General features: G+C 51.2%; 1 protein-coding gene across 1 annotated transcript in view; it reads right to left on the bottom strand.

Moving 5' to 3' along the window:
• Positions 1-955: 955 nt before the first annotated feature.
• Positions 956-15,104, bottom strand: part of LOC140400208 (uncharacterized) — a 45,397-nt gene continuing 31,248 nt past the window's right edge. The window contains exons 6-9 of the mRNA XM_072489676.1: positions 10,835-10,863; positions 3,134-3,166; positions 1,233-1,356; positions 956-1,109 (exon numbers count right to left, since the gene is read on the bottom strand). Of these exons, the coding sequence (XP_072345777.1) occupies positions 956-1,109; positions 1,233-1,356; positions 3,134-3,166; positions 10,835-10,863 (340 nt within the window). The remainder of the gene's footprint in view (positions 1,110-1,232; positions 1,357-3,133; positions 3,167-10,834; positions 10,864-15,104) is intronic.

Below are 15,104 nucleotides of genomic sequence, written 5' to 3'. Positions count from 1 at the left end.
CCCGGCTACCGCACCTCCCGCAGCCCCCCCCTACCCCGCACCCCCCCGGCTACCCGCACCCCCCCCGGCTACCCGCACCCACCCCAACCCGCACCCACCCCCACCTACCCCGCACCGCCCCACCTACCCCGCACCGCCCCACCTACCCGCACGGCCCCACCTACCCCGCACCGCCCCACCTACCCCGCACCGCCCCACCTACCCCGCACCGCCCCACCTACCCCGCACCGCCCCACCTACCCCGCACCGCCCCACCTACCCCGCACCCCACCCCCCCCAACACCGGCTACCCGCACCCCCCCGGCTACCCTCCCCCCCCCGCAACCCCGGCTAACCGCACCTCCCCCAACCCGCGCTACCCGTAGCCCCGGCTACCCGCAGCCCCGCTTGCCACACCCCCGGCTACCCGCAAATTCCTCCTGCAGGCCACAATGCTCCCACAGCTCAGACTGGCACTGTTCCTCGTGTCACCCCTCAGACCCTCACAAACACCCTCCCAAACTCATAACCCTTATTGCTTTTCACCCCCGCAATCGTATCCCCTCTATATCCTCCTCCTGAATCCTAGTCCCCTTCTGCCTCCGGACAATCACAGGAGGCCATGGAGTCTGTACCACAGACCACAGACCACGGACACCCCCTCCACCCCCTCACTGCTCCCCCTCCTGGATCACAGACCCCCCCGCCCCCTCACTGCTCCCCCTCCTGGATCACAGACCCCCCCCGCCCCCTCACTGCTCCCCCTCCTGGATCACAGACCCCCCCCTCCCCCTCACTGCTCCCCCTCCTGGAATCACAGACCCCCCCCCCCCCCCGCCCCCTCTGGACTCTGCTCAACCTCTTCCCCTGCTGTGGTCTGCCTCCCGGATGGCAGCAGCCCACTCCACAGATCGCGCCGCCCCCATCACCCCTCCCATACCCAGCACACCACCCCATTCTCCCCCACCCCCCCCCCTCACCTGCGTACACAGTCAGTGTGTTTGAGGTAGTGTCGCTGGGCCCGTTCCTCAATGTTGAACAAAACCACCACACAGGCGATGAAATACACAATCTCGCCGGAGGCCAGCATGTGGAGGTTGTAGCGGGAGTCCCGTCCGCGGTAACCGTAGCTACACTGGCGTTAAGGAGTGGGATGCTGGTAAATACAGGGTAACACGCGCAGTTTCCAAATTGAAGGAAAAGGGGGTCAGTGCAGTCCGAGATCAGTGACTCGCTATCAGAACAAAGGATACACCCAGTCCAGCTTCAGTTTCTCCACCGGGAGCTCACACTTGAGTTCGTCAACGTTGGCGATTTTAGACGGGACATACATGGTGATTGGACGCCCCCGGAGGAACATCTTTATCGATATCCCTTCTGGAAGAGGTGAACGGGGTGGAGTTCAGGTTATACCAAAACCACAGGTTTCGGACTTGTATCAAGCCTATTCACAAATGGCTCATAGATACATAGATAGCAGATAGGAGCAGGAGGAGGCCCTTCGAGCCCGCTCCGCCATTCATCACCATCATGGCTGATCATCCAACTCAATAACTTAATCCTGCTTCTCCCATAGCCTTTCATCCCATTCTCCCCGAGTGCTGGAATAGATACTCAGACGGAGAGCAGCACATCGAGGGTAGCGAGAAATGCTGGCAGTACCCACATTGGGCACCATCTAACACAAAGTGTTACTCGGTGTCATTTCAGGCACACCTTGCTGGGGGGTTTCTCCCGGGCTCCAGGACCCCCGCCTTTCACCCCACCCCTCCCACCCTTCACCCTCCCCAAACTTCCGGAGGCCTTCCGAGCCTGCCCTTCACCATTCCCACCCTTCACACACACACACACCCTTCACACACACACACACCCTTCACACACACACACACCCTTCACACACACACACACCCTTCACACACACACACACACACACACACACACACACACACACACACACACACACACACACCCTTCACACACACACACACCCTTCACACACACACACACCCTTCACACACACACACACCCTTCACACACACACACACCCTTCACACACACACACACCCTTCACACACACACACACCCTTCACACACACACACACCCTTCACACACACACACACCCTTCACACACACACACACCCTTCACACACACACACACCCTTCACACACACACACACACACCCTTCACACACACACACACACCCTTCACACACACACACACACCCTTCACACACACACACACACCCTTCACACACACACACCCACCCTTCACACACACACACACCCTCACACACACACACCCTCACACACACACACCCTCACACACACACCCTCACACACACACCCTCACACACACACCCTCACACACACACCCTCACACACACACCCTCACACACACACCCTCACACACACACCCTCACACACACACCCTCACACACACACCCTCACACACACACCCTCACACACACACCCTCACACACACACCCTCACACACACACCCTCACACACACACCCTCACACACACACCCTCACACACACACCCTCACACACACACCCTCACACACACACCCTCACACACACACCCTCACACACACCCCTCACACACACCCTCACACACACCCTCATCTCCCCCCCACCCCCTCATCTCCCCCCCATCTCTCCCCCTCCCCGCACCCTTCAAACACCCCCTCATGCCGATAGATGCAAGGAGCCTCCAATGGCCTGGTGCCGGGGCCTCCCTGGCCTGGTGCCGGGGCCTCCAATGGCCTGGTGCCGGGGCCTCCAATGGCCTGGTGCCGGGGCCTCCAATGGCCTGGTGCCGGGGCCTCCAATGGCCTGGTGCCGGGGCCTCCAATGGCCTGGTGCCGGGGCCTCCCTGGGCCGGCCGATAGATGCCATAAGTTGGTCAGATCCAGCATCAGCACAAATGTATTCTTAATCCCACAGCCGCAAGAGACTGGGTCCCACCCATTGCCTGCATGGTGCGGGGTCAGGCTGTGTCTGATCATCGCTCCAGCCAATTGTTTTGGGATGTTTTACAATGTTGCAGGAACTGTGTAAATGCACATTCTGGTCACCTCCATCGCCTGTCCCACTCGCCTGTCCTCACTTCAACCCGTTAGCTGTGGTACATGAAGAAACATCAAAGCTCACCTTGGTTGTAGACGGCACGTCGGGATGCAGGAGCTGCAATATAAAGATGGTCACATTAACGTTCGTCCGTCATTCAACACAAAGCAGGGTGCAGATTAGACACACTGCGAGTTAACACAGGGTGCAGATTAGACACACTGCGAGTTAACACAGGGTGCAGATTAGACACACTGCGAGTTAACACAGGGTGCAGGTTAGACACACTGCGAGTTAACACAGGGTGCAGGTTAGACACACTGCGAGTTAACACAGGGTGCAGGTTAGACACACTGCGAGTTAACACAGGGTGCAGGTTAGACACACTGCGAGTTAACACAGGGTGCAGGTTAGACACACTGCGAGTTAACACAGGGTGCAGATTAGACACACTGCGAGTTAACACAGGGTGCAGGTTAGACACACTGCGAGTTAACACAGGGTGTAGGTTAGACACACTGCGAGTTAACAGAGTGTGCAGATTAGACACACTGCGAGTTAACACAGGGTGCAGGTTAGACACACTGCGAGTTAACCACAGGGTGCAGATTAGACACACTGCGAGTTAACACAGGGTGCAGGTTAGACACACTGCGAGTTAACACAGGGTGCAGATTAGACACACTGCGAGTTAACACAGGGTGCAGATTAGACACACTGCGAGTTAACACAGGGTGCAGATTAGACACACTGCGAGTTAACACAGGGTGCAGGTTAGACACACTGCGAGTTAACACAGGGTGCAGGTTAGACACACTGCGAGTTAACACAGGGTGCAGGTTAGACACACTGCGAGTTAACACAGGGTGCAGATTAGACACACTGCGAGTTAACACAGGGTGCAGATTAGACACACTGCGAGTTAACACAGGGTGCAGGTTAGACACACTGCGAGTTAACACAGGGTGCAGATTAGACACACTGCGAGTTAACACAGGGTGCAGATTAGACACACTGCGAGTTAACACAGGGTGCAGATTAGACACACTGCGAGTTAACACAGGGTGCAGGTTAGACACACTGCGAGTTAACACAGGGTGCAGGTTAGACACACTGCGAGTTAACACAGGGTGCAGGTTAGACACACTGCGAGTTAACACAGGGTGCAGGTTAGACACACTGCGTGTTAACACAGGGTGCAGGTTAGACACACTGCGAGTTAACACAGGGTGCAGGTTAGGACACACTGCGAGTTAACACAGGGTGCAGATTAGACACACTGCGAGTTAACACAGGGTGCAGGTTAGACACACTGCGAGTTAACACAGGGTGCAGATTAGACACACTGCGAGTTAACACAGGGTGCAGGTTAGACACACTGCGAGTTAACACAGGGTGCAGGTTAGACACACTGCGAGTTAACACAGGGTGCAGATTAGACACACTGCGAGTTAACACAGGGTGCAGGTTAGACACACTGCGAGTTAACACAGGGTGCAGGTTAGACACACTGCGAGTTAACACAGGGTGCAGGTTAGACACACTGCGAGTTAACACAGGGTGCAGGTTAGACACACTGCGAGTTAACACAGGGTGCACGTTAGACACACTGCGAGTTAACACAGGGTGCAGATTAGACACACTGCGAGTTAACACAGGGTGCAGGTTAGACACACTGCGAGTTAACACAGGGTGCAGGTTATACACACTGCGAGTTAACACAGGGTGCAGGTTAGACACACTGCGAGTTAACACAGGGTGCAGGTTAGACACACTGCGAGTTAACACAGGGTGCAGGTTAGACACACTGCGAGTTAACACAGGGTGCAGATTAGACACACTGCGAGTTAACACAGGGTGCAGATTAGACACCACTGCGAGTTAACACAGGGTGCAGATTAGACACACTGCGAGTTAACACAGGGTGCAGGTTAGACACACTGCGAGTTAACACAGGGTGCAGGTTAGACACACTGCGAGTTAACACAGGGCGCAGATTAGACACACTGCGAGTTAACACAGGGCGCAGGTTAGACACACTGCGAGTTAACACAGGGCGCAGGTTAGACACACTGCGAGTTAACACAGGCGCAGATTAGACACACTGCGAGTTAACACAGGGTGCAGGTTAGACACACTGCGAGTTAACACAGGGTGCAGGTTAGACACACTGCGAGTTAACACAGGGTGCAGGTTAGACACACTGCGAGTTAACACAGGGTGCAGATTAGACACACTGCGAGTTAACACAGGGTGCAGATTAGACACACTGCGAGTTAACACAGGGTGCAGGTTAGACACACTGCGAGTTAACACAGGGTGCAGGTTAGACACACTGCGAGTTAACACAGGGTGCAGGTTAGACACACTGCGAGTTAACACAGGGTGCAGGTTCGACACACTGCGAGTTAACACAGGGTGCAGGTTAGACACACTGCGAGTTAACACAGGGTGCAGATTAGACACACTGCGAGTTAACACAGGGTGCAGGTTAGACACACTGCGAGTTAACACAGGGTGTAGGTTAGACACACTGCGAGTTAACAGAGTGTGCAGATTTGACACACTGCGAGTTAACACAGGGTGCAGGTTAGACACACTGCGAGTTAACACAGGGTGCAGGTTAGACACACTGCGAGTTAACACAGGGTGCAGGTTAGACACACTGCGTGTTAACACAGGGTGCAGGTTAGACACACTGCGTGTTAACACAGGGTGCAGGTTAGACACACTGCGAGTTAACACAGGGTGCAGGTTAGACACACTGCGAGTTAACACAGGGTGCAGGTTAGACACACTGCGAGTTAACACAGGGTGCAGGTTAGACACACTGCGAGTTAACACAGAGTGCAGGTTAGACACACTGCGAGTTAACACAGGGTGCAGATTAGACACACTGCGAGTTAACACAGGGTGCAGGTTAGACACACTGCGAGTTAACACAGGGTGCAGGTAGACACACTGCGAGTTAACACAGGGTGCAGGTTAGACACACTGCGAGTTAACACAGGGTGCAGGTTAGACACACTGCGAGTTAACACAGGGTGCAGGTTAGACACACTGCGAGTTAACACAGGGTGCAGGTAGACACACTGCGAGTTAACACAGGGTGCAGGTTAGACACACTGCGAGTTAACACAGGGTGCAGGTTAGACACACTGCGAGTTAACACAGGGTGCAGATTAGACACACTGCGAGTTAACACAGGGTGCAGATTAGACACACTGCGAGGTTAACACAGGGTGCAGGTTAGACACACTGCGAGTTAACACAGGGTGCAGATTAGACACACTGCGAGTTAACACAGGGTGCAGATTAGACACACTGCGAGTTAACACAGGGTGCAGATTAGACACACTGCGAGTTAACACAGGGTGCAGATTAGACACACTGCGAGTTAACACAGGGTGCAGGTTAGACACACTGCGAGTTAACACAGGGTGCAGGTTAGACACACTGCGAGTTAACACAGGGTGCAGGTTAGACACACTGCGAGTTAACACAGGGTGCAGATTAGACACACTGCGAGTTAACACAGGGTGCAGATTAGACACACTGCGAGTTAACACAGGGTGCAGATTAGACACACTGCGAGTTAACACAGGGTGCAGGTTAGACACACTGCGAGTTAACACAGGGTGCAGATTAGACACACTGCGAGTTAACACAGGGTGCAGGTTAGACACACTGCGAGTTAACACAGGGTGCAGATTAGACACACTGCGAGTTAACACAGGGTGCAGATTAGACACACTGCGAGTTAACACAGGGTGCAGATTAGACACACTGCGAGTTAACACAGGGTGCAGATTAGACACACTGCGAGTTAACACAGGGTGCAGATTAGACACACTGCGAGTTAACACAGGGTGCAGGTTAGACACACTGCGAGTTAACACAGGGTGCAGGTTAGACACACTGCGTGTTAACACAGGGTGCAGGTTAGACACACTGCGAGTTAACACAGGGTGCAGGTTAGACACACTGCGAGTTAACACAGGGTGCAGGTTAGACACACTGCGAGTTAACACAGGGTGCAGGTTAGACACACTGCGAGTTAACACAGAGTGCAGGTTAGACACACTGCGAGTTAACACAGGGTGCAGATTAGACACACTGCGAGTTAACACAGGGTGCAGGTTAGACACACTGCGAGTTAACACAGGGTGCAGGTTAGACACACTGCGAGTTAACACAGGGTGCAGGTTAGACACACTGCGAGTTAACACAGGGTGCAGGTTAGACACACTGCGAGTTAACACAGGGTGCAGGTTAGACACACTGCGAGTTAACACAGGGTGCAGATTAGACACACTGCGAGTTAACACAGGGTGCAGGTTAGACACACTGCGAGTTAACACAGGGTGCAGATTAGACACACTGCGAGTTAACACAGGGTGCAGATTAGACACACTGCGAGTTAACACAGGGTGCAGGTTAGACACACTGCGAGTTAACACAGGGTGCAGATTAGACACACTGCGAGTTAACACAGGGTGCAGATTAGACACACTGCGAGTTAACACAGGGTGCAGATTAGACACACTGCGAGTTAACACAGGGTGCAGATTAGACACACTGCGAGTTAACACAGGGTGCAGGTTAGACACACTGCGAGTTAACACAGGGTGCAGGTTAGACACACTGCGAGTTAACACAGGGTGCAGGTTAGACACACTGCGAGTTAACACAGGGTGCAGATTAGACACACTGCGAGTTAACACAGGGTGCAGATTAGACACACTGCGAGTTAACACAGTGTGCAGGTTAGACACACTGCGAGTTACACAGGGTGCAGGTTAGACACACTGCGAGTTAACACAGGGTGCAGGTTAGACACACTGCGAGTTAACACAGGGTGCAGGTTAGACACACTGCGAGTTAACACAGGGTGCAGGTTAGACACACTGCGAGTTAACACAGGGTGCAGGTTAGACACACTGCGAGTTAACACAGGGTGCAGGTTAGACACACTGCGAGTTAACACAGGGTGCAGGTTAGACACACTGCGAGTTAACACAGGGTGCAGGTTAGACACACTGCGAGTTAACACAGGGTGCAGGTTAGACACACTGCGAGTTAACACAGGGTGCAGATTAGACACACTGCGAGTTAACACAGGGTGCAGGTTAGACACACTGCGAGTTAACACAGGGTGCAGATTAGACACACTGCGAGTTAACACAGGGTGCAGATTAGACACACTGCGAGTTAACACAGGGTGCAGGTTAGACACACTGCGAGTTAACACAGGGTGCAGGTTAGACACACTGCGAGTTAACACAGGGTGCAGGTTAGACACACTGCGAGTTAACACAGGGTGCAGATTAGAAAGTCAGGTTTCCAAATTGTGACTTGGGAGCTTTACCAACTGAAGGGGACGAGACGCCTCAGTACTGACCCTCTGACAGTGCGGCACTCCCTCAGTACTGACCCTCTGACAGTGTGGCACTCCCTCAGTACTGACCCTCTGACAGTGCGGCGCTCCCTCAGTACTGACCCTCTGACAGTGCAGCACTCCCTCAGTACTGACCCTCTGACAGTGCAGCACTCCCTCAGTACTGACCCTCTGACAGTGCGGCACTCCCTCAGTACTGACCCTCTGACAGTGCGGCACTCCCTCAGTAGTGACCCTCTGACAGTGCGGCACTCCCTCAGTACTGACCCTCTGACAGTGCGGCGCTCCCTCAGTACTGACCCTCTGACAGTGCGGCACTCCCTCAGTACTGACCCTCTGACAGTGCGGCACTCCCTCAGTACTGACCCTCTGACAGTGCAGCACTCCCTCAGTACTGACCCTCTGACAGTGCGGCGCTCCCTCAGTACTGACCCTCTGACAGTGCGGCACACCCTCAGTAGTGACCCTCTGACAGTGCGGCACTCCCTCAGCACTGTCCCTCTGACAGTGCAGCACTCCCTCAGTACTGACCCTCTGACAGTGCGGCGCTCCCTCAGTACTGACCCTCTGACAGTGCGGCACTCCCTCAGTACTGACCCTCTGACAGTGCAGCACTCCCTCAGTACTGACCCTGACAGTGCAGCACTCCCTCAGTACTGACCCTCTGACAGTGCGGCACTCCCTCAGTACTGACCCTCTGACAGTGCAGCACTCCCTCAGTACTGACCCTCTGACAGTGCAGCACTCCCTCAGTACTGACCCTCTGACAGTGCGGCACTCCCTCAGTACTGACCCTCTGACAGTGCAGCACTCCCTCAGCACTGTCCCTCTGACAGTGCAGCACTCCCTCAGCACTGTCCCTCTGACAGTGCAGCACTCCCTCAGTAGTGACCCTCTGACAGTGCAGCACTCCCTCAGTACTGTCCCTCTGACAGTGCGGCACTCCCTCAGTACTGACCCTCTGACAGTGCAGCACTCCCTCAGTAGTGACCCTCTGACAGTGCGGCACTCCCTCAGTACTGACCCTCTGACAGTGCGGCGCTCCCTCAGTACTGACCCTCTGACAGTGCGGCACTCCCTCAGTACTGACCCTCTGACAGTGCAGCACTCCCTCAGTACTGACCCTGACAGTGCAGCACTCCCTCAGTACTGACCCTCTGACAGTGCGGCACTCCCTCAGTACTGACCCTCTGACAGTGCAGCACTCCCTCAGCACTGTCCCTCTGACAGTGCAGCACTCCCTCAGCACTGTCCCTCTGACAGTGCAGCACTCCCTCAGTAGTGACCCTCTGACAGTGCAGCACTCCCTCAGTACTGACCCTCTGACAGTGCGGCACTCCCTCAGTACTGACCCTCTGACAGTGCGGCACTCCCTCAGTACTGACCCTCTGACATTCCAGCACTACCTCAGTAGTGACCCTCTGACAGTGCGGGGCTCCCTCAGTACTGACCCTCTGACAGTGCGGCACTCCCTCAGTACTGACCCACTGACAGTGCGGCGCTCCCTCAGAACTGACCCTCTGACAGTGCGGCACTCCCTCAGTACTGACCCTCTGACAGTGCAGCACTCCCTCAGTACTGACCCTCTGACAGTGCAGCACTCCCTCAGTACTGACCCTCTGACAGTGCAGCACTCCCTCAGCACTGTCCCTCTGACAGTGCAGCACTCCCTCAGCACTGTCCCTCTGACAGTGCAGCACTCCCTCAGTAGTGACCCTCTGACAGTGCAGCACTCCCTCAGTACTGTCCCTCTGACAGTGCGGCACTCCCTCAGTACTGACCCTCTGACAGTGCAGCACTCCCTCAGTAGTGACCCTCTGACAGTGCGGCACTCCCTCAGTACTGACCCTCTGACAGTGCGGCGCTCCCTCAGTACTGACCCTCTGACAGTGCGGCACTCCCTCAGTACTGACCCTCTGACAGTGCAGCACTCCCTCAGTACTGACCCTGACAGTGCAGCACTCCCTCAGTACTGACCCTCTGACAGTGCGGCACTCCCTCAGTACTGACCCTCTGACAGTGCAGCACTCCCTCAGCACTGTCCCTCTGACAGTGCAGCACTCCCTCAGCACTGTCCCTCTGACAGTGCAGCACTCCCTCAGTAGTGACCCTCTGACAGTGCAGCACTCCCTCAGTACTGACCCTCTGACAGTGCGGCACTCCCTCAGTACTGACCCACTGACAGTGCGGCACTCCCTCAGTACTGACCCACTGACAGTGCGGCGCTCCCTCAGAACTGACCCTCTGACAGTGCGGCACTCCCTCAGTACTGACCCTCTGACAGTGCGGCAGTACTGTCCCCCCCCCCCCCCCCCCCCCCCCCAGGCTGTGAGGTGTGCTGGGGGCACAGGCACAGTGAACCCCACCCACCAACTCCTGGTACATACCTGGAATCAGGAATGGGTCCTTGCCTCGGCTAGAGGAAAGAAAAGTGAAACATAGATTAGTCCCGGAGAAACCTCAGTGGGAACGGAGATACCCAGTGTTTATATTGCTGAAATAGGGGGCAAGTAATGTAACGTGAAGAACTTCAAATGATTGTCAAAGGGGCTAAATGATGACCATCCCCAGGACCTGGTGTTCTAACACCCCAGGGCCGTCACTGGGGTCGCTGACGAGGCAGTAGATGCACTAATTGCCATTTTCAAAAATCCCTCTATTTTGGAACGGTCCAAGCAGATTGGAAGTTGTGAAATATAACACTGGTATTCAAGAAAGGAGGAAGAGAGACAATGACAGACCAGTTAGCCTGACATCCGCCATTGGGATAAAACTGGCATCGATTAAAGAAATCCTAGCAATGAGTTTGGAAAGTTAGAAGCTGATCTGACAAATGGTCTTGCAAAAGGAAAATGGTGATTGTTATGGAGTAGGATAGATAAAGGGGGACCAGTAGATGTTGTATACCTGGATTGTTATGTAGTAGGATAGATAATGGGGAAGCAGTAGATGTTGTATACCTGGATTGTTATGCAGTAGGATAGATAAAGGGGGGCCAGTAGATGTTGTATACCTGGATTGTTATGTAGTAGGATAGATAAAGGGGGACCATTAGATGTTATATACTTGGATTGTTATGTAGTAGGATAGATAATGGGGGGCCAGTAGATGTTATATACCTGGATTGTTATGTAGTAGGATAGATAATTGAGAAGCGGTAGATGTTGTATACCTGGATTGTTATGGAGTAGGATAGATAAAGGGGGACCAGTAGATGTTATATACCTGGATTGTTATGTAGTAGGATAGATAAAGGGGGCCAGTAGATGTTATATACCTGATTGTTATGTAGTAGGATAGATAAAGGGGGACCAGTAGATGTTATACACCAGGATTGTTATGTAGTAGGATAGATAAAGGGGGACCAGTAGATGTTGTATACCTGGATTGTTATGTAGTAGGATAGATAAAGGCGACCCGTAGATGTTATATACTTGGATTGTTATGTAGTAGGATAGATAAAGGGGGGCCAGTAGATGTTATATACCTGGATTGTTATGTAGTAGGATAGATAAAGGGGGGCCAGTAGATGTTATATACCTGGATTGTTATGTAGTAGGATAGATAAAGGGGGACCAGTAAATGTTATACACCTGGATTGTTGTGTAGTAGGATAGATAAAGGGGGCCAGTAGATGTTATATACCTGGATTGTTATGTAGTAGGATAGATAAAGGGGGACCATTAGATGTTATATACCTGGATTGTTATGTAGTAGGATAGATAAAGGGGGGGCCAGTAGATGTAATATACTTGGATTGTTTTGTAGTAGGATAGATAAAGGGGGGCCAGTAGATGTTATATACCTGGATTGTTATGTAGTAGGATAGATAAAGGGGGACCATTAGATGTTATATACCTGGATTGTTATGTAGTAGGATAGATAAAGGGGGGCCAGTAGATGTTATATACCTGGATTGTTATGGAGTAGGATAGATAAAGGGGGACCAGTAGATGTGGTATACCTGGATTGTTATGTAGTAGGATAGATAAAGGGGGGCCAGTAGATGTTATATACCTGGATTGTTATGTAGTAGGATAGATAAAGGGAAAGCAGTAGATGTTATATACCTGGATTGTTATGGAGTAGGATAGATAAAGGGGGACCAGTAGATGTGGTATACCTGGATTGTTATGTAGTAGGATAGATAAAGGGGGGCCAGTAGATGTTATATACCTGGATTGTTATGTAGTAGGATAGATAAAGGGAAAGCAGTAGATGTTATATACCTGGATTGTTATGTAGTAGGATAGATAAAGGGGGGCCAGTAGATGTTGTATACCTGGATTGTTATGTAGTAGGATAGATAAAGGGGGGCCAGTAGATGTTGTATACCTGGATTGTTATGGAGTAGGATAGATAAAGGGGGACCATTAGATGTTATATACCTGGATTGTTATGTAGTAGGATAGATAAAGGGGGACCATTAGATGTTGTATACCTGGATTGTTATGTAGTAAGATAGATAAAGGAGAAGCAGTAGATGTTGTATACCTGGATTGTTATGTAGTAGGATAGATAAAGGGGGGCCAGTAGATGTTATATACCTGGATTGTTATGGAGTAGGATAGATAAAGGGGGACCATTAGATGTGGTATACCTGGATTGTTATGTAGTAGGATAGATAAAGGGGGACCAGTAGATGTTATACACCAGGATTGTTATGCAGTAGGATAGATAAAGGGGGGCCAGTAGATGTTGTATACCTGGATTGTTATGGAGTAGGATAGATAAAGGGGGACCATTAGATGTGGTATACCTGGATTGTTATGTAGTAGGATAGATAAAGGGGGGCCAGTAGATGTTGTATACCTGGATTGTTGTGTAGTAGGATAGATAAAGGGGGACCAGTAGATGTTGTATACCTGGATTGTTGTGTGGTAGGACAGATAAAGGGGAGCCAGTAGATGTTGTATACCTGGATTGTTATGTAGTAGGATAAAGGGGGGGCCAGTAGATGTTATATTCCTCGATTGTTTTGTAGTAGGATAGATAAAGGGGGGCCAGTAGATGTTATATACCTGGATTGTTATGTAGTAGGATAGATAAAGGGGGGCCAGTAGATGTTATATACCTGGATTGTTATGTAGTAGGATAGATAAAGGGGGGCCAGTAGATGTTATATACCTGGATTGTTTTGTAGTAGGATAGATAAAGGGGGGCCAGTAGATGTTGTATACCTGGATTGTTATGTAGTAGGATAGATAAAGGGGGGCCAGTAGATGTTATATACCTGGATTGTTATGTAGTAGGATAGATAAAAGGGGGACCATTAGATGTGGTATACCTGGATTGTTTGTAGTAGGATAGATAAAGGGGGGCCAGTAGATGTTATATACCTGGATTGTTATGTAGTAGGATAGATACAGGGGGGCCAGTAGATGTTATATACCTGGATTGTTATGTAGTAGGATAGATAAAGGGGGGAGCCCAGTAGATGTTGTATACCTGGATTGTTATGTAGTAGGATAGATAAAGGGGGGCCAGTAGATGTTATATCCCTGGATTGTTATGTAGTAGGATAGATAAAGGGGGGCCAGTAGATGTTGTATACCTGGATTGTTATGTAGTATGATAGATAAAGGGGGACCAGTAGATGTGGTATGCCTGGATTGTTATGTAGTAGGATAGATAAAGGGGGGCCAGTAGATGTTATATACCTGGATTGTTATGTAGTAGGATAGATAAAGGGGGGGCCAGTAGATGTTATATACCTGGATTGTTATGTAGTAGGATAGATAATGGGGAAGCAGTAGATGTTGTATACCTGGATTGTTATGTAGTAAGATAGATAATGGGGGGCCAGTAGATGTTGTATACCTGGATTGTTATGTAGTAGGATAGATAATGGGGGGCCAGTAGATGTTGTATACCTGGATTGTTATGTAGTAGGATAGATAAAGGGGGACCATTAGATGTGGTATACCTGGATTGTTATGTAGTAGGATAGATAAAGGGGGGCCAGTAGATGTTATATACCTGGATTGTTATGTAGTAGGATAGATAAAGGGGGGCCAGTAGATGTTGTATACCTGGATTGTTATGTAGTAGGATAGATAAAGGGGGACCATTAGATGTGGTATACCTGGATTGTTATGTAGTAGGATAGATACAGGGGGGCCAGTAGATGTTATATACCTGGATTGTTATGTAGTAGGATAGATAAAGGGGGGCCAGTAGATGTTGCATACCTGGATTGTTATGTAGTAGGATAGATAAAGGGGGACCATTAGATGTGGTATACCTGGATTGTTATGTAGTAGGATAGATACAGGGGGGCCAGTAGATGTTATATACCTGGATTGTTATGTAGTAGGATAGATAAAGGGGGGAGCCCAGTAGATGTTGTATACCTGGATTGTTATGTAGTAGGATAGATAAAGGGGGGCCAGTAGATGTTATATACCTGGATTGTTATGTAGTAGGATAGATAAAGGGGGGCCAGTAGATGTTGTATACCTGGATTGTTATGTAGTAGGATAGATAAAGGGGGGCAAGTAGATGTTATATACCTGGATTGTTATGTAGTAGGATAGATAAAGGGGGGCCAGTAGATGTGGTATGCCTGGATTGTTATGTAGTAGGATAAAGGGAGGCCAGTAGATGTTATATACCTGGATTGTTTTTTAGTAGGATAGATAAAGGGGGGCCAGTAGA

Source organism: Scyliorhinus torazame, chromosome 24 (assembly GCF_047496885.1).
Source record: "Scyliorhinus torazame isolate Kashiwa2021f chromosome 24, sScyTor2.1, whole genome shotgun sequence".
In the NCBI taxonomy this organism is placed as follows: Eukaryota; Metazoa; Chordata; class Chondrichthyes; order Carcharhiniformes; family Scyliorhinidae; genus Scyliorhinus; species Scyliorhinus torazame.
The sequence above is the reverse complement of the archived record's forward strand: the minus strand, read 5'-3'. Positions and strand labels throughout refer to the sequence as shown.